Raw genomic sequence first — 22,594 nt, 5'->3', positions numbered from 1 at the left:
CTCTCTTGTTATTTATTTATTTAAATGGAAGAATTTAAATTTGAATTAATTCTATTAATTGTTTTATCTTTACCGAGGATTGCAATGGTTGCAGGGATGCCACCACCAGTTGGTGCACCCAACAATATGTATCGAATGACAGACATGAGTTGATTGGTTTTAGTTGATAACTCTTTGTCTGTTAGTTGTTGTGATTGGTTCATTTCACGAACTGTGTTTTGAAGTGTAGAGTAGATAGTGTCAGTTTTAAATTCGGCATTGTCAATAGCAGCCAACTTTTTGAGAAAGAGTGGTACACCAACAGTGACATTATCCTTGTTCCAAACCTTTGCCTTCATTTTAATTGCTTCTTCCGTAGTAAGATCAGGTTCCAAATAAAATGGTTTCAAAAGTTGATTAAAATCAATAACCTTGTGTATTCTATCCTTTACACATTTAATAGCATCGATCAAAAACTTTTCATCCTCCTCGGAATCAATTGCCAAATCTCGTTTCAAATTCTCTTTGACTTGTTTGACAATGTCCATCATACCTGGTCCACCATTATCAATTTGTAATCTAATATGTTGAACATTTAACCAATCCAATTTATCCAAATCAACTACACTTCCAGATTTATTAATTCCTTCTAATGAAAACTAAATCAAATCAAATATTATTAATAAATAGACAAATTAAAGAATGAATGAATTTAATCTTACACTATTAATTAATTCCTTTAATGTAAATACTTCTTTGGTAGTTTCACTTGGTGCCCATCCCAAAAATGCAACAAAGTTAACCAATGCTTCAGGTAAATATCCTTTGTTCTAAATTAAAACATAAATATAATTATATTAATATTATGGTTTGTTTAATTAATTTAATGTTTTTTACTTACAATATATGCATCAACAGAAACATCACCTTGTCTTTTTGATAATTTTGATTTATCTTTGTTCAAGAGTAATGGTACATGAGCAAATGTTGGTGGTGTCCAACCAAATGCTTCATAGAGAATGACATGTTTTGGTGTACTACTGATCCATTCTTCACCTCTGATGATATGCGTAATCTTCATGTGATGATCGTCTACGACCGATGCCAAATGGTAGGTTGGGAATCCATCACTCTTTAGGAGGATTTGGTCATCAATCATTGAATTTGCAAATTGAACACTTCCCTTTACAATATCGTTGAATTTGGTGAATGGCGTTGTATGTGGAATCTTGAGTCGAATCGTGTGTGACATGCCATTGGCCAATCTCTTTTCAATCTCTTCTTTTGATAATCTGAGACAGTTACGATCGTATATCGAAACTGATTGCTTTCCCATTGTATTTGCCTTTAATACTTCTAATCTTTCACTTGTACAGAAACAATAATATGCTGATCCTTTCTAGAAACAATAATAATAATAATAATAATTAATATGACTCATTTAATAGACGATCTTTGTTGAATCATTTTCTATGATCATACCTTGACAAGTTCATCAGCATGTTGTTTATAAAGAGGTAATCTTTCAGATTGAACATAGGGAGCAAATTCGATACGTGGACGAGCAGGTCCCTCATCATAGGGTATGCCAGCCCACTCTAGACAATTCTCGAGGTTCTTTGCCGATCCCTCTACAAAACGAGTGCGGTCAGTGTCTTCGATACGCAATATAAATGTACCTCCTTCCTTTCTTGCAAACAAGTAGTTGTACAAGGCAGTTCTCAATCCTCCTAGATGAAGACTGCCTGTTGGACTTGGTGCATATCTAACTCTGACATGATCTCCAATCTTCTTTGAATGACTATGTTGATGATTGCATGATGTTGTTGGATTCGTATTAGTAGTAGTAGCTGTAGTATTGTTTGAATCTGCATTTGAACAATAATATCTATTATTTGGTGGTGATGATGATGATGATGATGTTGCAATAGCATGTTTGAATAATGATGATACAAGCAATCGACTTGTACTAGACCCAGCAGTGGTCAGGTTCATAGCCGACTTTCTTATGAGAATCATTCTCTCTCTATCTATTTCTCTATCTCAATTGAATACGAAACAAGAATGATCATCATGCATTGAAAGAAACAAAAAAACGAAGGAAAAACAAATCAAAGATTTTTATTGTTGGCTTTTCCAAGGACAACCTTGGAATTATTTACAAAAGAATTCTTTTATTTATTTATTTATTTATTTACAATACAAGTAGTATAATTAAATTAAATTGGTGATGTTCATTTGGTGGCAAAAAAATCGGCTATATTTAGTTTCTTTTTTTCTCTTGTTTTTGATTGTTTACTACGAGTATGAGTAGGAGTAGAAGGAGTGTCTGGATACAAATCAGATTTGGATGAATTAAATAGAAAAGATTTCAAATCCCTAATGAATTCATTGTACATTTTGGTGGGATTGAGTAGTCTGACAATGGAATATAGATTGCCAAAGAAACTGTCCATCAAATTGAGAACAAATGCAGCATTCCTATCGGCCACAGAGAGTGGATACAAAAGTTTGTTTAAATCATTCATATGCTTTTCTGTAGCATCAAACTGATGAATCTTGTTCCAAAAAGATTCAAAATAAAAGTCTTCAATCTCACTAGTAGTATATGGATTTGATGCTGGATCTATAATAGAATAGTTTTGGAATAATAATAATAATAATAATTGTCCATTAATAAATAATAAATAGTAAATAATAAATAAACTTACTACTTAAACTCTTTCTACGAAATGATGGTTCGTATACATTGGTTATATACATTGTATCTTTATCAACTAAAACAAGCAGTTTTGTATTTAAATTGATAGCCGATACCTTTCCATCATCGCCATCTTTAACACCATCAACCAAAATACGATATTCATCTGGAAATGTTTGAGGTGATGATTTGACAATAAATTTGAGTCCATTGTCATTCATATAATCAATGGTTGTTCTATTTTGAATTGTACTTTTGGAAATCACAAACATCTTTTTGTTTTCCATAAATTTCATCAATTTATCATCATCATCAACATTATTATTATTATCACCTTTCTTCTTGTTATTATTATTATTATTATTATTATCTAGATGAGGAAACCAATCTATAATAAATGGTGCTCCAAATTGTGTTTGTGGATAAAAACTTCCAACTTTTGTTAAAATGAAAGGTTAATTATAAGTTTAGTTCTTTCTTTTGAATTATTATTATTATTATTATTATTATTATTATTATTATTATTATTATTATTATTATTATTATTATGTATACATACGACGAATATGAGTACCAGTAAGTGATACTTGCTTTGAATCATCTTTGCACTTTTTTACCTTCTTCTTTTCCCTGACATGATGTCCATCAAAGAAAGATGACAATCTATAATCTACAGACTGCTCTTCAAATACAACATTCCATTCAAATTTAACCTTGTTGTGTGATAAACCAGACTCGAATCCTTTTACCAATTCACTTGCATTTATAGACATTTCTTGACAAAGTTGATGTATTGATTCTTCTGACAATGAAAATGCTTGTTCAATGACCAAGTATTTGTCTTGTGCCATGAATGTTTGAGCATCAAAGTATATTGAATACTCTGAATAGGTTGTAAAATTAGAACTATGGTACAAACACAATGTGTATCTTGTTGCCAAGAAATCCCATATATCCTTTAATTCAATAGGTCCAATTGCAGTTCCACCGCTTAGTTTCTTTTTGTTATTATTATTATTGTTGTTGCCCTTTCCCCCAGCCTTTTTATTCTTTTCAATGTTTTTGTTGATTGAATCCAATAGTATGTTCCAAAACTGTTCACGAAACAGAATTACAAATGCTTCTTTCAATGGTGACTTTACATCTCTACCGAGTTTACCAAGAGTTGTTGATCGCACTATACCATCAAATTGAATAGTAGGTTTGATATCACCCAAGTGACATCTCCATCCATCCTTTGCAAATTGAATCAAATCTTCATCATTATATCCTTCTTCCCTCTTCTTCTCGTACATCATCAACAACAACAACAACAAAGATATTAAATGTTAATATAAAGATACTGAATATTTCATATCATTTTGTAAACTATACATACCCTTCCTTTTTCATCAATCAACTCTGCATCTACATCTATCATCTCTCCATCTCTATCTTTTCTTTTACTCATTGCAACCAACGAGTACTACATGTAATTAATGTATGATATATTATGTATATTTATTTCTACCTGTCTAAATACAAAAAAGGAGAATGGTGAACATCATTTAAATTTGATTTTTAATTTAATTTTATTCTCAGTCTTGGTTTTTGATTAATAGAGTAGTACAGATAAATAGATAGACAGATAGATAGACCATACATTACATTATGTCTTGAATAGATGTAGTACTTGGTTACAATGAGTAAAAGAAAAGATAGAGATGGAGAGATGATAGATGTAGATGCAGAGTTGATAGATGTAGATGAGAAAGGGAAAAGGGAAAGGGAAGTGTATGTAATGTAATATTGCAATATTATTCAATTTGATGGTCACCAACGAGCAATCATTAACTAACCATTTATCATTTTTGTAGAAGAAGAAGGAAGGAGGAGGATACAACGATGAAGATTTGATTCGACTTGCAAAGGATGGATGGAGATGTCACTTGGGTGATATCAAACCTACTATTCAATTTGATGGTATAGTGCGATCAACAACTCTGGCTAAACTAGGAAGAGATGTAAAGGTACCATTGAAAGAGGCATTTTCAACTCTGTTTAGTGAACAGTTTTGGAACTTACTATTGAATGAAATCAACAAAAGCATTGAAAAGAATAAAAAGGTTGGAGGAAAAGGTAACAACAACAATAATAATAATAATAATAATAATAATAACAAAAAGAAACAAAGTGGTGGAACTGCAATTGGACCTATTGAATTAAAGGATATATGGGATTTCTTGGCAACAAGATACACATTGTGTTTGTACCATAGTTCTAATTTTTACAACCTATTCAGAGTATTCAATATACTTTGATGCTCAAACATTCATGGCACAAGACAAATACTTGGTCATTGAACAAGCATTTTCATTGTCAGAAGAATCAATACATCAACTTTGTCAAGAAATGTCTATAAATGCAAGTGAATTGGTAAAAGGATTCGAGTCGGGCATATCACATGGAAAGATGAAATTTGAATGGGATATTGTATTGGAAGATCAGTTTGTAGTAGATAGAATTACAGCTTTCTTTCATCAGCTAAATGGTGATTATGTCAGGGAAAAAGAACAGAAAAAGGTAAAAAAGTACAAAGATGATTCAAAGCAAGTATCACTTACTGGTACTCATATTCGTCGTAAGTAGTACTAACTATTTAAAAAGAAAAGAAAAGAAAAGAAAGGAAAGGAAAGGAAGGAAAGGAAAAAGTTTATCAAATACTAACTATACATTTTAAATCAAAGTTGGAATTCCCAACCATTTTTATCCAGAATCACATTCTGGATTACCTTTTATTATAGATTGGTTTCCTCATCTAGATAATAACAAGAAGAAAAGTGCTGATGATGATGATAATAATAATAATGTTGATGATAAAGATGATGATAAATTGTTGAAATTTATGGAAAACAAAAAGATGTTTGTTATTTCCAAAAGTAAAATTCAAAATAGAACAACTATTGATTATATGAATGACAATGGACTCAAATTTATTGTCAAATCATCACCTCGGACATTTCCAGATGTTTATCGTATTTTAGTTGATGGTGCTAAAGATGGCAACGATCAAAAGGTGTCGGCTATCAATGCGAATTCAAATCTGCTTGTGATAGTTGAATCAAAAGTTACCGACCTCGAGGACTTTGAGCAAAGTGATATCAAAGATTCAATGTACATAACCAACGTATATGAACCAACATTTAGTGGCTGTAATTTAAGAAGTAAGTTGTTTTGTGATTTTATTATTTTTTCTATAAAATATTATTTATTAATCATTATTTATTTATTTTCCAAAAGATCCAGCATCGTCTCGTGAAATAGAATACTTTAATTTTGACTCTTTTTTGAAAAAGATTAATCAGTTTGATGCAACAGAAAAGCATATGGATGATGTAAACAAATTTTTGTATCCACTTTCTGTTGTGGCAGATAGGAATGCATCGTTTGTTCTCAATTTGATGGACAGTTTCTTTAGCAATCTATATTCTATTGTCAGACTATATACACTTGCCTCCACCAAACCACACATTGAATTCATTAGAGATTTAAAATCTTTTCTATTTAATTCATCCAAATCTGATTTATATCCAAACCGTCCTTCTACTCCTACTCATACTCGTAGTAAACAATCAAAACAGAACATTATGAATTTTTTTTCAACCAAATGAACATCACAATAATAATTGTACATAGCATCTACTGTAAATCAAAAGAATTGTAAATAATAATACACTTAAAATTCCCATCACTCACAACTCTGGAAGACTATACACATAATTGTTGTCTAGATGAATGCCATCTATAGTGTAATCATCTATTAAAATATTGAAGTCATGTTTTGTTTCTCTCTACCAAAAATTAATTAATATTTGGTTGATTATTATTATTATTTTTATTATTATTGGCAATTCTTAATACTATTTGTTTGATCTATGTATATTTGATAAATACAGCATGTTGATCATTTTTCAACTCAGCGATTTCAGTACGGGAGAAATATTGTCGAGGTGAAAATGGCACTGTGTTAGGGAGGTTAAAGTCAACCAAATGCAATCTCGCAGCCAAATCTTTTAATCTGTTTCGTTCTTGGGCAACTGATCTATTGTACAATTCTTTTTGTTGGGGTGTCAAGTTCGTACTACTTTTGTATCCAAGCACAACATGATCAGATGGATCCGAACGACCACTTATCGTATTGTTGAGCTGTATTGTAATGAGGTTGCGAAGAGTGTCCTGCATCATTTGTAGATCGATGTTTAGTTTTGTGGCCAATCGGATGATGGGATCTCGGAGCATATTATGGAATCGGGCTTGGGATCGGGTGCTTTCATCAAATCTTAATGCTGCCGAATGGCCTGCTCCCATAATGAGACGGTTGACTACTGCCCGTTGGGTGTCGTGGTTTGATTGTCTAAAATAACGGTTGAAGTGTGGAGTCTACCTTGTTGCAAGAATTGGTCAAGCAGGTTTAGGGCTTGGCGATCCCCATGACAATTTCTAGAAATAGTATCATCATCATCATCATCATCATCATTTTTGTTAGTGAGATGAGGAAACCAATCAGCAATAAATGGTACACCAAAATTTAATCGTTCCCAACTACCAACGAATTTAAAAATAAATATTAATATAATCTTTTTTTTTTGTATTATTATTATTATTATTACTACTCCTTACGACGAATATGAGTACCAGTTAGTGATACCTTTTTTGAATCATCCTTGTACACTTTTTGTTGCTTTTTGTCAGTTATTCCATAATACTCATAAGTCTTTTCTACAATATTGCATTCAAATTTCATCTTTCCATGTGATCATCCAGATTTGAATCCTTTTACCAATTCACTTGCATTTATAGACATTTCTTGACAAAGTTGATGTATTGATTCTTCTGACAATGAAAATGCTTTCTCAAAGGCCAAGTATTTGTCTTGTACCATCAATGAAAGAACGGCAAAGCGTACCGAGTATTGGTGATAATTTGAAAAGTCAGAAGTGCGATTGACACTTATCGTATATCTAGTGGCCAAGAACTCCCATATATCCTTTAATTCAATAGGTACAAATCCTCCACCTTTCTTATTATTATTATTTTTGTTTCTTGTTGTTGTTGTTTTTGCATCATTTTGATTCTTTTCAATGTTTTTGTTGATTCAAAATCTATCATCTCTCCATCTCTATCTTTTCTTTTACTCATTGTAGCCAACAACGAGTACTACAGTAATGTAATTAATGTATGGTCTATCTACAAAAAAATACAAACCACCAAAAATGGTGATGTGATGTTCATCCATACATTGCCTAATGCTCAAAAATATATTAATAATAAAAAATGAATAATAATAATGTGTATGTACATAACGGGAGTAAAAGTTGGTTTACTCTTTTGTCTTTGCAAGTATTCATTTGGTTACCAAAGATAGATAGAAACAGATATTCAATAAATATCTCATGACCTTCATTCTCTAACAATCTGATCATCGTTTTTTTACAATTTCTCAAACACATTGACATCATCAATACATACCTCTTATCTTGGCTATAAGATTACTTAGTTAGTTTGCATATATATATACTTATATAAGTATTTAGAAAGAAAGAGAGATGATCAATTTATTACGACATAGTGGTAGTAAATCGACGACCATCTTTAAAGACACTTTACTATCTTCGTCTTTGATTAGACAATCGTTTAGTAGTGCTAGTAGTGGTGGCGGTGGAGCAGACAATGATCATTCATACAGTGCAACACTTAATCTACCAAAGACATCATTCTCGATGAAAGCAAATGCACAACAACGAGAACCAACTCTACTCAAAGACGCATACCAATTGTACAAGTGGCAAGAAACGAATAATGTAGAGGGTGGCAAGACATGGGTGTTTCACGACGGTCCACCCTACGCAAACGGAGACTTGCATCTCGGTCACGCACTCAACAAGATTCTAAAGGACATTACCAACCGTTACAAGATGCTTCGTGGTCACCGTGTCAACTATATCCCCGGGTGGGACTGTCACGGTCTGCCTATTGAAAGTAAGGCATTCGAATCGATCCGTCGTGAAAAGAGTGATCGCATGACACCTGTAGAGATTAGAAAGACGGCCAAAGCATACGCTGAAAAGGAGATACGCAAGCAGATGGCATCTTTTAGATCATGGGGTATTATGGGTGACTGGGAAGCACCTTATATCACAATGGCACCAGACTATGAGGTAGCTCAACTCGAAACCTTTTACGATATGTATAAGCGTGGATACGTTTATCGCGGTATCAAGCCCGTTCACTGGTCACCGTCAAGTCGTACTGCATTAGCTGACGCCGAGCTCGAGTACAATGACAACCATGTCTCGCAATCCATCTTTGTCAAGTTTGCAGTGACACAGTCTTCCAACGCTCACATCCTCGCTGCTATGAGTCGTGGTGACAAGGTTCATGCTGTCATCTGGACCACCACGCCATGGACCATTCCAGCCAACCAAGCAATCTGTGTCAATGCCCAGTTGGAATACTCGCTTGTCAAACATGACAAGATCGACAACCACCTACTCATCGTGTCATCTGAACGTCTTGCATCGCTCAGATCAGCATTTGGATTGGATTTAGAGGTCGTTGCAACATTTACAGGTGCACAACTTGAAGGAACTCAAACAGTCCACCCACAATACAACCGTCCATCACCAGTTCTTCTCGGCGACCATGTTGTCGCTGGCTCTGGTTCTGGTTTGGTACACACTGCCCCAGGACACGGTATGGAGGATTTTGCCATCTGTGCTCAACACAATATCGCAGTCTTGTCGCCAGTCGATGACGAAGGTCGTTTCACCAAGGAGGTAGGTGACAAGTTTGTCGGTATGGAGGTGCTTGGCGGAGGTAATACAGCCGTTATTGAAGACCTCTCTCAACTCGGGTGTTTATTACACCAAGAAAAGTACACTCACAAGTATCCATACGACTGGCGTACAAAGAAACCCATTCTCATCCGTACCACCCGTCAGTGGTTTGTCGATCTCACCGACGTGCATCAATCGGCTATTCAAGCCATCAACGCCGTCAACATGGTACCTCCATCGGGTTCTAACCGTCTGTCGAGTATGGTTGGACGTCGTTCAGATTGGTGTATCTCGAGACAACGTTTCTGGGGTGTACCCATCCCCGTCTTTTACGAAAAAGAGACTGGCGAAGCACTTATCAATGACGAAACCATCCAACACATTCTCGAGGTATTTAGAAAGCATGGTGGTGCAGACAGCTGGTTTGAACGTGACGTAGCTGATCTCCTTCCCGAGAAATACAGATCCGAGAGTCACAAGTATGTCAAGGGTAGCGATACCATGGACGTATGGTTTGACAGTGGTACTTCATGGCGTGGTGTCCTCGTACAAAGAGGAATCATTTCCAAAGAGGATGGTGTAGCAGATATCTACCTAGAAGGTAGTGATCAACATCGTGGATGGTTCCAAAGCTCACTCTTGACCTCTGTTTGTGCTCGTGGTATTGCTCCATACCGCAACGTCGTTACACATGGTTTCCTTCTCGATGAAAAGGGAATGAAAATGTCAAAGTCTCTCGGAAACACTATGGCTCCAAACCTCATTGTCAGTGGTGGACCAAACAAAACTGAAAACCCAGCCTATGGTGTAGATATGTTACGTATGTGGGTTGCCAGTAGCGACTATAGTCGTGATATCTCCATTGGTCCAAACATTCTTATCAAACTATTGGAAAACATCAAGAAAATTAGAAATACTGTTAAATTCATGTTGGGTTCAAACTTTGATTTTAATCCAGAATTAAATCAAATTGATTATAATCAATTATCTGATGTAAGTTTAAAAACAACCAAAATATATAATGTTTGTTTTTATTAATTAATTAATTAATTTATTTAGTTGGATAAATTTGCACTTCATAAAGTATTTTTATTGGAACAAAATGCATCAAAATATTATGATCAATTCCAGTACAGCAAAGCAATGCAAGAATTAAATATATTTGTAAATGAAATCTCTTCATTTTATTTTGATGTCATCAAACAAAGACTTTATGTAGAGTCAAAAGATAATATCCTAAGAAGAAGTTCTCAAACTGTTTTATTCCATGTATGAAAACACTAAAAAAAAAACAAAAGAAATCAATTAATTATTTTATATGTTTTATTTATTTATTTTATTTCCTCATTTAGATGTTAGATGTTGTTAATAAGATTTTAGCACCAGTTACAGTACATACATCAGAAGATATTTATAATCATCAATTTAAATATCGTAGTCCAAAGGAATCAGTATTTACTCAAGGATGGTGTAAATTTGAAGAACAATGGTACAACCCAGAACTCTTTGAGAAATGGAATCACATTATTACTCTTAGAAATGAAGTGAACCGTCTTTTGCAAATCGTTCGTGACAAGGGTGTCATTGGTCGTCCAGACGAAGCAACCATTACCATTATGGTTACCAACGACCAAGTACCACTCTACACTCATCTCACTTCACTCCAATCACAACTGGAAGACATCTTTTGTGTCAGTGGTGTCATTGTCGAACCATACAACGCACCTCCACAACTAGAAGGTGAAGCTGCCATGACATCTGATGTTCTCATCACCAACCCACATGGTGGTCAAACTCTCTACCAACTCAATGGTGGTATTGACAAGGTTGCAAGATTCCAAATCACATGTCAAAAGTCTACCCAACACAAATGTCCAAGATGTTGGAGACATCAAAGTGAAAAGGAAGCAACCCTTTGTCAACATTGTGTTAAAAGATTAGAAGAAATTAAACTTTAAATTAAATAATTATTATTAATTTACAAAAGAAAAGGAAATACCAATTTATTTATTATTTATTTTTTAATTGTTTTAATTTTGAGTATTTGTAATTTTGAATACTTTAAAGTCAAAGTTATCGGGAGCACGACGAGCAATATCACCCATGATTGCTTTTTTCTTTTCATTACTCTTTTCACTTGACAGTTCGTAGAGTGAACAAATGTTAAAGATTAAGGTCTCGTCAATTGTCTTTTCCTTTTCCTTGTTCATCAATTGTTCGAGTGCATGAACTGCACCAGAGAGATCACATGTGTACAACATTGCTATACATTTGTTGTTGGATGCTGGGATGTTTGTAGGATCCAACTGAATAACCTTATCAAAGTGACCTATTGCCGCTCCATACTGATCCAAAGCAATTGCCAAGAAACCCTTGTTCATATGTGAAAGTACCGAAATCTCTGGTTCTGGAATCAACCGATCGGTCACCTTAAATATTGTCTCTGCCTGACTGACATTACCCATTTGTAAATGTATTCTACCCAATGCCGATAGTGTCCATTGATCAGCTTGTTGTCTTTGAATTAAATCTTCTATGATTTTAACTGCCAATAAATAATCCTTATTCTTTTGAATAATAAATGTTACAATTGAAAATACAATTCTTCTTTCTCTTAATCTCCATGTTATCACTATGTAAATAATTAATTAATCGATTGTTTAATTTCAATCCATATTTGTTTTTTTTTTATGATACATACAACCATTAGTATTAGTTTGATCTTGATTTTCAAATAATTCATCAACATGAACACTAAGATGAAGTTGTGATGAAGTTGGAGGTGAAGAAGATGGTGTTTGTCCTGTAATAGGAGATGTAGTTGTTGGTGTAAGTAGAGAGGTTGTTGCAGCATCTACTTGTGATAAAAATATTTGTTGTTGATCCAATGAACTACCCATCATAGAGTTGCCACCACCAAATCCATTGTTTTGACGATTGAATTCTTGTTGTTCGAGATTGAGTATTTCACGTTTACAAGTTGACAACAATGCATACAATGCGTCGAGTTGATATTTCTCCAATCCCAAGTGACATGCCAATTCAGCCTTGATGACTCGCATTGAAAAAGGTACCATTGTACCCTTTTTGTTGGGAAAGAGTGCTGGATAGGCTTCATAACAATTGACAAGATCACGTACATCACCAATTCCTTGTATTTCATCGTATGCAATCTTATAGTTTCTCATCCTTACATGCGCTACTATACGACATTGTTTATATTGTAAGATCAACAATGGATTATTTGTACCTGCAATACACATATCTGCTACTTTAAATACATTATTCCAATTTCCAACTCTCTAAAAAGAATTGATAAATAGAATATATTAATATTAATATGTTTGTTGTTTTAATCAATGTAAGAAGATACAAACAATTAATCTTTTAAGTGTAGCTTCATCACCTGTTAAACCTTGAACATTTGATGATGAATATACATAAGGTAACTCTGGATTATTATTATTATTTCCTCCTTGTGGATGATGTGGCTGTATAATGCTTGCTGATGACATTAAAGATGATGTTGATGATGATTGAGCTGTTGGAAGATGTAATGGACTACTACCAAAATCGATTGAATTTGATAATGAATTTGTTGATGCTCTATGATGATCATCTCGTAGTGGTGATGTAGTAGTAGGCGTAGAAGTACTAGCAATCTGATTATATGACTGTGATCTATTCATAAATGAAGAGTTGTGATTTGAAGGTGAAGAAGGAGCTGATGAAGTATTCAAGTTTAATGCACCTAATCCTAGACCTTGTTCTTTTACATTTTGTACAAATATATTATTTGGTCTTTGATTTGATGAAGATGAAGAAGAAGAAGAAGGTTGTTGTTGTGGAGGTGTTGTTTGTTGATTATTACTCATAATATATATGTATGTACAATTGCAAATGAACTGTAAATATCAAATTTGAAAGTTTGATGTTTGTGTGGATGAACAAAAAAAAAATGGATATTTCAACGGGATAAACAATATTAATAATAATAATATGTATAAGACAATTTAGAGGGGGATAAAACAATCATATATAAATATATGTTTGTATTTTTTATTCATTCTTTTTTTTAGAATTATTATTTGCCTTCTTTTTGTTTGTTTGTTGGGAAAAAGTTTTAATAAATAGGGGTGTGATGGGGTGTGTATTTTGGTTAGTTGATTTGTCTTTGTTATCCTTTTGTTTGTTTAAATAGTATTTAAATTATTTGCATTATTTGAAACTTGGATAAGAGTATTTATCAATTTTAATAGATTACGAAGACCAAATAAATAGCCTTCATCCAAAACTGAATCCTCATCATCGATTGGAGGCGGTTGATTTTTGTTGTTGCTGTTACTATTATTATTATTGTTATTTTTATGATTAATATTTGAAGTTGAAGTTGGATGAGCATGAGCAAAATCAACCATTCTAATATTTAATTTTGCGTCTGCAGCGTTGGTACTTTGACCATCGTAAATAAATAATAAAGAACCTCCATAGAATTTGTAACATTGTTGTTGTTCAAACAATGAAATGATTTGTCCCAATCGTTTGGCGATCAATGGTAGCAACTCGAGACGACTTCTAAGACCGTTATCCAAATACCTGCACAATACAAGAGGTATGTCTTGGTCGGTCAAACTACGTCCATAGTATTTGTCATATGTCGAGTATTCCCCATTTGGTAGGTTATAAACCTTGAGTCCACATACTCTAAAACCCAACGATGACGATGTCGTCGCTTTACATTTTTCCACCATCTTTTTAACCTTTTCAGCTGGTGCTTCCCTACCGTGTTGTCTAACTCCCATTTTAAGGTCAAGTATACATGGATATTTACATGAGAATGTTAAATCCTCTATTTTTATATACACTAAATAAAAAAGAAATTAAATTAATACTCTATGCTTCTATTTTTCTTTTTTTTCTATTTTTCTGTCTCTTACAATTTTGATTTTCTTTTGGTAATTTAATTATTTTGTTTCTCCAATGAGCATAATTAAATATAGTTGATTGTTTATTACAGGATTGTTCCAAATACTCATGATCCAAACCAAAATGATCGATACCAAAGAATTTGGGTGTGAAATCAATAAATTCTGAATGATGTTCCAACGATTTGTAGAATTGGTATTCTGTTGGCACCAAAGGCTTTAAAACCTTTCCATCTGGTAGTTTAAGTAGGGGGCACTGACCTGCCACCTGGTGAGATAACAGAGTTAAATCTGGAAATGTTATCGATATACTTCGTTTTCTAATCTCTGATGATGATAATGACAAGTTGGAAGATGAAGATGGAGTGGTTGGTACTACCAATAATCCTGAAACTTCATCTCCTCCATCGTCATCTTGATCACTATCACCACCATTACTACTAGTATTGTCTAATAAATCATCTTCATCTGTAAATGATGAATCCAATTGATTTTGATGGTTGATGAATCCAACACTTTCATCATCACTACTAGTAGAATGTACAAGTTTGTTTGGTATAGTTGATGTAGGTGTCGGTGTATTAATATTGTTATTGTTATTATTGCTGGGGGAAGTTATTGTGACAGTTGGTGGTAAAGTTAATTGTTGTGATAATAGTAATGGTGTTTGTGGTGTTGAATGATTTGAATAACTTTCATTTTGTTTTATCACTATTATTATTATTATTTTGATTATTGTTATTTTGTTGATTATTATTATTATTTGGTTGTTCAAACATTGAAAAGAGAATTGGAGAAGTTGATATTAAATTTCTCTTTGTATTACAAACTTGGTATAAAGAGTTGGGTGCCAATATATTCATTGGTGGAGTTGATTTGTTATTATTATTATTTGATATTGAAGATGAAGATGCTGACAATGGATTATTATTATTATTGTTGTTGTTGTTGGATTGCAATACTACACTTGTGTATGGCAATGAACTGCAACTACTAGTTGTAGAAGATGATGAATCTGCATCCTCTTCTTCAATTAATATATCCTCCTCTTCCTCTTCTTGTTCCTTTTGTCCTCTAATCACCTCTTCTTCTGGGTATTTAAATCCACAACCATTGGTAGATGAAGCCATAGAAGATGACGGAATGGATCGACAAGGCATCACATCATGATGTGAAGATAATTCATCGTTGTCATAATTGTCTTGGATATTTAATAAACTGACTTTTGAATTTAATAAATCATTGTTGATGGATGTCAATGTCTCTTGTTGCTGCTGAGGTTGTTGTATAATTGGGGATGATGGTATCATTTTGTTGGATTGATAATATTTTTGATGATGTTGATGATGATGTACTACTATGATTGTTATTGGTTCTATTACTGTAAGGTAGTTGGATTATCCTACTATACATTCAATGATGATTGATGTTCTAAATAAATAATAATAATAATTTGTTGGTTGAATATTTAAGAGAGCGATTCTTCTTAAATGTGTTGTATTATTATTATTATTTGTTGTTGGTGTTCAACTAGTTAGTGTGTCGTGTTTCTAATGTACTAATGTTTGTTTGTTTGTTTGGTGGTGTTAGTGTTGGGTTGGTGGTGGTGTTGACAATCTACAACTATGAAATAATTATTGTTATATCTCTATAGTTGTTTCTCTAATCTAATACTAATAAATAATTTTACAATTGTTGTTGTATCTAATATAATGGTAATGATAATATAAATAATAATACATAGAGATGGGAATGAATTAGAGATGGGAATGAAAGAAAGAGAAAGAGAGAGAAAGAGAGAGGGGTAGATGTATGAGAATAAATTATGAATTATTAATATAAAAATTTTAATTTCAGTTGTATATTTTATTGATCATCCCAACTTTAGAGAATTCCCAAACTCTCATGAGAGTTGAAAAATCAATCGAATTTTTTGTAAAGAATAAAAGAATAAAAGGAAGGAATAGATAGATAAAGATAGATAGAACAAGCAGATAATTAAATATATATATAGGTATATCTTTCTTGTTTTATCGTTTGTTTGTTTGTTTGTTAGGGATAGAGGAAAAGAAATGAAAGAGAGGAGAGTAGTAAAAAAATAAATAAGGTTTTATTTATTTGTTTAGAGAAAACTGTACATTTTTGTTTTTATATATATATATTTCTTTTTGTTGTTATGGTTAATTAATTAATTATATATAATATAATATAATTTATATGTGTATAAAAATGAAAAAAGAAAAGATGGGAATAGTAGTTGTCCTATGGTGTTAAAAGAAATTGAAATGGAATGTGTGACCCTTTGTTTCTTTGGTTATTGTTGTTGTTATATAAATTTCAATAACACCAAGTGGTTCAATTTCGATTTACACTACTAAAAACAGTGTGTTGGGGTTTGAGAGTGATTAATTAAACCCCCACACACACACGGTGATTCTGATGTAATGTTTATTGTATTATTATTATCATTATTAAACATCATATTAAATTTGGATAGAATGAATGAATGAATGATGAGAGACAAGAGAGCGGAGATTCATATGATTGAAGTTGTAAAATCAACTCTATCTCGAGAGTGAGTGAGTGATGCGAGAGTAGTAGATAGGAGTAGTGAGTGAATTTACTATACTTGTCGCGACTAGTATAGTGTGTAAATGAACCTTACCTATTATATTGCCTATTGGATGACTGTGTGATATATTTATAGTATCGCGGCGATTATTGGTTGTGTTTATACTGTGATTTATTTATTTATTTATTTATACTACTATGACTTTTCTATCTATCTATCTGTATGTCTCTTTGTTTTTTTTTTACAAAATAATGATGGTTAAAATGAATGATTTTTTACAATGCTACTTGTTTGCAACAGTCATCACCCTTTCCCAAAAACAAGAAAAAACCAAAAAATCTTTCTTTCAATGAAATCATACGCTTTTTGACCATTGCTCGCAATCCTATAAAAATTTTGATCTATTCAACCTTAAATCAATCAATTAATTAATTAATTTAAGATCTTGAGAGATTAATTGGACTGTAAATCTTGACTTGACAGATGTTTTTAAAAGATTGAATAGATGTAATCTACTAAGGTATGCATTGGCACACTTTAAAAGATTACTGGGTTTATTGTTTATTATTAAACTAAACTTCTTTTGAGGTCTCGAAGGAGTCCGTCGTGATGGATCCAATGATGATGATGATGATTGTGATTGATCTCAGAGAGAGTTTAGGTTATTAGTAGAGTTTGTTGGGTGAGTAGAGGGCTATGTGTTTTGATTGTTGTGTTTGTTTGTGTAATAACCAACAATAACGAATAAGTTACATTTGATGATGATGATGATGATTGAATATTTTTAGAAAGATAACGTTGAGATGAATGGAATAGAAATGGAGGGAATGGTGGATGAAATAATAGAGAGATAGTTCGGGTGGTTGTATTATTCACAAGTCTTGAGTTGGGGAATTAATCTAGAGTTAATTATTATCATAGATTATTATTTAAATATTATTATTATTATTATTATTGTTTTTGATTATTATTTTTCATATTGATTGATTATTGTTGTTTTTCATTTTTTGTTGTTAGATTAGGAGTTGATTGAGTTCTAGTTCTTAAAATATTAACCGATGAATTTTCTCTATTTTTAACATAATCCTTCATAGAATTAATAGCAGAATCCAAACTTTTCAATTGCTTGTCCTCTTTGTTCTCGGCCAACCAAGGATGTTTCATACACTGTGATGCGCTCCATCTTTCCGTTGGATTAATGACCAACAATTGTGAAATAAAGTGTTTTGCATTGTCTGTAATACCAGACCACTCTGGTTCTGGAAAATCATATTCTAGATCCAATATCTTTTGGAACAGTTCATGATGTGTATCTGCATAAAATGGTGCAAATCCACATAATCTATAGATATCAATTGAGGAGTGTTAGCAACACGATCGTTCATTCATTCATTCGTTGGTTCATTTGTGATATTTACAATATATAAGTGATAACTCCAATACTCCACATATCTACAGAGGTATCATAAGGTTTACATTCTAAAATTTCGGGTGCTACATAATCTGGTGTTCCACATGCCGTCTTTAATTCTTCTCCTCCTTCAAATATTTTACTTAGACCAAAATCTTTAGAATGAAATGAAATGATGATTTGTTATTAGGGTTTGTTTGACATGTAAATTAGATTGATTGCATTTCATTTAATTTCATTTCGATTTCGATTTTGATTTCATACCTGCTATTCTTACAAATTGTTCAGCTTCATCGTCTGCCGAACACAATAAATTCTCTGGTTTTAAATCACGATGACAAACGCCATGTTGATGCATATATTGAACTGCCGATACTATTTGTCTAACTAAATTACATGCGTCTCTTTCAGAGTATTGACCTCTATCAACAATCTTATCAAACAATTCTCCACCTCGCACACTTTATAAAATAAATGTTAACATCAAAACTTTGATGGGACGATCCAATTGATCTATCTAATCTAATCTATCTTTCAACCATCTACTTACAGTTCCAATACCAAGAATAGATAATCTTGAGAATCAAACACCTCTATCAATTGAATGATATTCTTGTGTTTAAGTTTCTTCATAATTTCAATCTCTCTTGTGAATCTATTCATATCTGCTTCGCTTACATGTTGCTTTGAGATTGCTTTAATGGCAACCTCTTCACCTGATTCTTTATGTGTACCATGTCTAACTACTGAAAATGCTCCACTGGTAATAGTTGTTAGTCTTTATCGGTTGATACTCCTAGTACTAGCATATATATATATATATTGTATATACTACATACCGTCCAATCTCATGACCAAATTCATAAAAGTCTTCAATCTTTGATCCCTTCTTTCTCTGTATCTTTTTAAACAATCTTAACATGATTTGGTTACTACACTATTGTTGCTGTATTGATTGTTGTTATTGTTGTTGATCCTATCGATCAATGATTGATAGAGATGACGATTGATTGATTGACTGCGATTGATTGCGATTGATGAAAACGATCGTTCTATGTATCTTAAAATATATCTATTTGTAGTATAGTTGTTCTTTATGTATATCTATCTATCTATCTATCTATCTTCCTTTCTATTTGTATATTCATAAAATGGTCTTCTAATCTGTCAATGTTTATGTAATGTGTATGTTCTTTCTTTGTTTTTACTTATTCTAATCTCGCGATCTAATCTATTTATCTTTTATGTTGTTGTTTTGACTACTATTATGTAGATATATGTAATTATATATAGTTTTGCTTGTATGTGTTGTGTTGTGATAATAGACTTTTTGTTGGTCCCTCACCACACACTTTTTTATTTTTTTTGTCAACAAATTTGGATGGTGGTTCTTTCAATGGTTCATCCACGCATGCTCGTCTTGGATACAACTTTAATCACCAACAATCTTGCTTTTGGTTTTTTGTTTTTGAGATCTCCATCCTTTATAACATCATCTCACTCATCACTAACCAAATCTACACAACACACCCCACTGTTTATATAACACATTTATAGTTTAAAAATAAAATACATGATTTATTTGGGTGGTTTTGGGAATTGGATTGGATTGGGGCAATCTAATGAAATTAATTTGGTGATTTGATTTGATTTGATTTGTATTATTATTATTATTATTAATACTAAATTACATTGTGTTGGTTGTTATTATTATTTGATTATTTTGATTTTTTGTTTGTTTTTTTATCTATCTAGCTTTCACTCTTATTCTTCTTGTGAGTGTTGTTGTTGTTGAGCCTCATCAACAGGTGATAGAGGAGGAGATATGACCATGGGAGAAGAGATGACCCCATTGACAGATTGGGAAGCCTTTTTAGAGTGACCTTTGTCAAAGTCTTCGTTGGCCTCGAGTTGACCAAGCGCGGATAAAAAAGTTTGTGCAAGCTCGCGCTCTCCACGAGTCGACATGGTGTTGGCAACATTAGAGTAGTGCTGCTTGGCAAAGGCTTGGACAATGGGGATGTCTGCGTAGTAGGTTTCGATTAGTTCCACCGACGATGCCCATTCGGTGGTATCACCAATATTGCCAAAAAAGTCAATGATTTTGGGACGTGCACTGGCGAGTGCTTCATTGAGCTGCTGGTAGTCGGTTTGTGAAGCTAAAAAGGTCTGGTTGGTACCGGCATGAGAAAACATGGTTGCGAAAAAACCAAGTGATTCAAGTGCACCGTCGGAAGGGACGACATTAAAGAGACCGCGGAGATGGGGACGTGCAATGAATGGAGCAAAGACACGTGCAAACAAGAGACATCCGGATGGTGGGTGTTGGACACTCTTCTCACGCTTAACAGCGTCAATCTCCATAGATGCGCGTTTGAATGGTGGAGGGAGATACTGTTGCGATGTGGCAAAGTTGGTCAAGATGTTTTGAAACTCACCGATAAATGATTGAATGCCTTCGGGTGTGTGTGGACGGAACCGTTCTGGGTATCCGACAATAGTGGTGATGGATTGATCAAAGAGATATTTCAAGTAGGGGATGGCGAGGTGGACGGCGCACTCCTCCACCATCTCGCACCAGATGGGTTGGTTGATAAAGACATTACCCAAGCTTGATGCGTGTTGATTCACCAAATCACTACGAACCATGTGTGACAATAGTTCGCTCATCTGTCCGCGCATATCCAACACACGAACAAGATGTGGTATAAAGTTGATTGGATTGGTTGCTGGTAAAACCGGTTGACCACCTGGTGGAGGAGGTGGTGGGTAAAGTTCATTCTTTCTAACTTCTGCAAATCCATACCATAAATTAAATGCTGGTGTTGTTAATAACTATGAAAATAAAATAAAATAGAAAATAGAATCAATAAAAGTTAGAATATAACCAACATTACTATTAATTGTTATTATTATTGTACGTACATCAATAAATGGTTGGAATTTAGCATCCAATTCATTTGATAATTCAACGGCTCTCTTTTGTTCACGTTCAACAATATCTTTGAGGAAATAATCTTGTTCTGACAAACACCATGTTCTCAAACTATCGACATATGATTTAATGCCAGCATACTCAGAGTATGAATTACCAGCTGTAGTTGACATTGATTCATAATGTCTAATTAATATTTCAATAAATTCTGTATGCATTCGATTCTAAAAAATAATAAATAATCATATTAGTCAATATACATAATATATATATTATTCATATATTCCTTTTTGAACATACTTGAGTATCATTTAAATATGTTATATATTCATGTTTAGCAGCATCAAAGTTTAATTTTGCTTTGGTTTTTTCTCTTTCATACTATAAACAAAAATAAAAAGAAGGAATTAACAATTATTATATATTATTATTAATATATTATTATTATTTGATTTTTAATATTTACAGTATATAATTTCAAAATATGAGATTGTTCAACTTTCTTTGTTTGAATAGTTTTAATTTTACCAATCAATGTTTCATATTCATTTGATGCTTTATCGTATTTCTTTCTATAAACCTTTTTCTCTTCGATTACACTAATCAATGTTTGAATTGGTTTAATAAATCCTTCATTTACACTTGTTACCTATTTAAATAATAAATTGTTAATCATTATTTGTATTTGTTTTTTTGTTTCTTTGTTTACTACTTACAAATTCAGTATCAAAATTTGAAGATTTAGTCATTGATACAGTGAATTGTTCCATTGCTCTTGTAAAACCAATGTTATTTTCACTGCCTCCACCTTCAGCTTGTTGTTGGATGGCGTATTGACTGGTAATGTGTGAGTTTGATGAACTGGTTTGTACATTCTTTTCGTGGTCTTTGGAGAATGATTGTGCCCATAGTACATGTGTCTTGGCCAATTTGTCACCCTTTTCAGTCCATGCTCGTTGTGCTTTGATGAGATCGCTCAACAACTGCTTAATGTCATTCAAGTTTCTTTCTGATTGTTTAATCTCTTCTGGTTCGACGACGACCTCGCTAATGACATCTCCATAGGGTGTTGAATGCGACCCGTCCTTGTCTGGACTACCACCTATATTTGCCAACGACCCACTCTTTCTTAACAATGATGAGAACATTTTTCCACTCATCTAATATAATCTAATATATAAATATATAGACACTATCTACTTGTTATTGTCTTTACTTTCTTTACTCTGATGATACAATCTATTCTAATATTACAA

The 22,594-nt window shown here is 33.0% G+C and overlaps 8 protein-coding genes across 8 annotated transcripts; 2 read left to right on the top strand and 6 right to left on the bottom strand.

Moving 5' to 3' along the window:
• Window positions 1-20: 20 nt before the first annotated feature.
• Window positions 21-1,998, bottom strand: mgluS (glutamate-tRNA ligase; the record flags this gene model as incomplete). The annotated part of the gene is made up of 4 exons (XM_004361805.1): window positions 21-638; window positions 702-809; window positions 881-1,378; window positions 1,462-1,998. 4 exons carry the CDS (start codon window positions 1,996-1,998, stop codon window positions 21-23), a joined length of 1,761 nt encoding a protein of 586 aa, XP_004361862.1.
• A 215-nt stretch (window positions 1,999-2,213) lies between these two features.
• Window positions 2,214-3,975, bottom strand: DFA_06148 (uncharacterized protein; the record flags this gene model as incomplete). Its single annotated transcript, XM_004361804.1, has 3 exons — window positions 2,214-2,605; window positions 2,691-3,068; window positions 3,240-3,975. The coding sequence occupies 3 exons, from the start codon at window positions 3,973-3,975 to the stop codon at window positions 2,214-2,216; spliced, it is 1,506 nt and encodes a 501-aa protein (XP_004361861.1).
• A 386-nt stretch (window positions 3,976-4,361) lies between these two features.
• Window positions 4,362-6,387, top strand: DFA_06147 (uncharacterized protein; the record flags this gene model as incomplete). Its single annotated transcript, XM_004361803.1, has 7 exons — window positions 4,362-4,451; window positions 4,537-4,798; window positions 4,962-5,300; window positions 5,464-5,883; window positions 5,960-6,104; window positions 6,159-6,283; window positions 6,356-6,387. The coding sequence occupies 7 exons, from the start codon at window positions 4,362-4,364 to the stop codon at window positions 6,385-6,387; spliced, it is 1,413 nt and encodes a 470-aa protein (XP_004361860.1).
• Window positions 6,388-7,993: 1,606 nt separating this feature from the next.
• On the top strand, window positions 7,994-11,453 carry mileS (isoleucyl-tRNA synthetase; the record flags this gene model as incomplete). Its single annotated transcript, XM_004361802.1, has 4 exons — window positions 7,994-8,059; window positions 8,254-10,488; window positions 10,555-10,764; window positions 10,848-11,453. The coding sequence occupies 4 exons, from the start codon at window positions 7,994-7,996 to the stop codon at window positions 11,451-11,453; spliced, it is 3,117 nt and encodes a 1,038-aa protein (XP_004361859.1).
• A 72-nt stretch (window positions 11,454-11,525) lies between these two features.
• On the bottom strand, window positions 11,526-13,370 carry DFA_06145 (uncharacterized protein; the record flags this gene model as incomplete). The annotated part of the gene is made up of 3 exons (XM_004361801.1): window positions 11,526-12,127; window positions 12,197-12,797; window positions 12,873-13,370. 3 exons carry the CDS (start codon window positions 13,368-13,370, stop codon window positions 11,526-11,528), a joined length of 1,701 nt encoding a protein of 566 aa, XP_004361858.1.
• Window positions 13,371-13,688: 318 nt separating this feature from the next.
• On the bottom strand, window positions 13,689-16,902 carry DFA_06144 (uncharacterized protein; the record flags this gene model as incomplete). The annotated part of the gene is made up of 5 exons (XM_004361800.1): window positions 13,689-14,359; window positions 14,433-15,112; window positions 15,198-15,777; window positions 15,832-15,851; window positions 16,850-16,902. 5 exons carry the CDS (start codon window positions 16,900-16,902, stop codon window positions 13,689-13,691), a joined length of 2,004 nt encoding a protein of 667 aa, XP_004361857.1.
• A 1,077-nt stretch (window positions 16,903-17,979) lies between these two features.
• DFA_06143 (putative protein serine/threonine kinase) lies at window positions 17,980-19,325 on the bottom strand (the record flags this gene model as incomplete). Its single annotated transcript, XM_004361799.1, has 5 exons — window positions 17,980-18,334; window positions 18,411-18,558; window positions 18,668-18,864; window positions 18,954-19,181; window positions 19,243-19,325. The coding sequence occupies 5 exons, from the start codon at window positions 19,323-19,325 to the stop codon at window positions 17,980-17,982; spliced, it is 1,011 nt and encodes a 336-aa protein (XP_004361856.1).
• An 842-nt stretch (window positions 19,326-20,167) lies between these two features.
• On the bottom strand, window positions 20,168-22,486 carry DFA_06142 (RasGTPase-activating protein; the record flags this gene model as incomplete). The annotated part of the gene is made up of 5 exons (XM_004361798.1): window positions 20,168-21,238; window positions 21,329-21,562; window positions 21,639-21,719; window positions 21,805-21,987; window positions 22,055-22,486. The coding sequence occupies 5 exons, from the start codon at window positions 22,484-22,486 to the stop codon at window positions 20,168-20,170; spliced, it is 2,001 nt and encodes a 666-aa protein (XP_004361855.1).
• Window positions 22,487-22,594: the final 108 nt, after the last annotated feature.

This window comes from Cavenderia fasciculata (assembly GCF_000203815.1).
Source record: "Cavenderia fasciculata unplaced genomic scaffold Scf_Dfasci-G-p-12c09.r1-3, whole genome shotgun sequence".
In the NCBI taxonomy this organism is placed as follows: domain Eukaryota; phylum Evosea; class Eumycetozoa; order Acytosteliales; family Cavenderiaceae; genus Cavenderia; species Cavenderia fasciculata.
The sequence above is the reverse complement of the archived record's forward strand: the minus strand, read 5'-3'. Positions and strand labels throughout refer to the sequence as shown.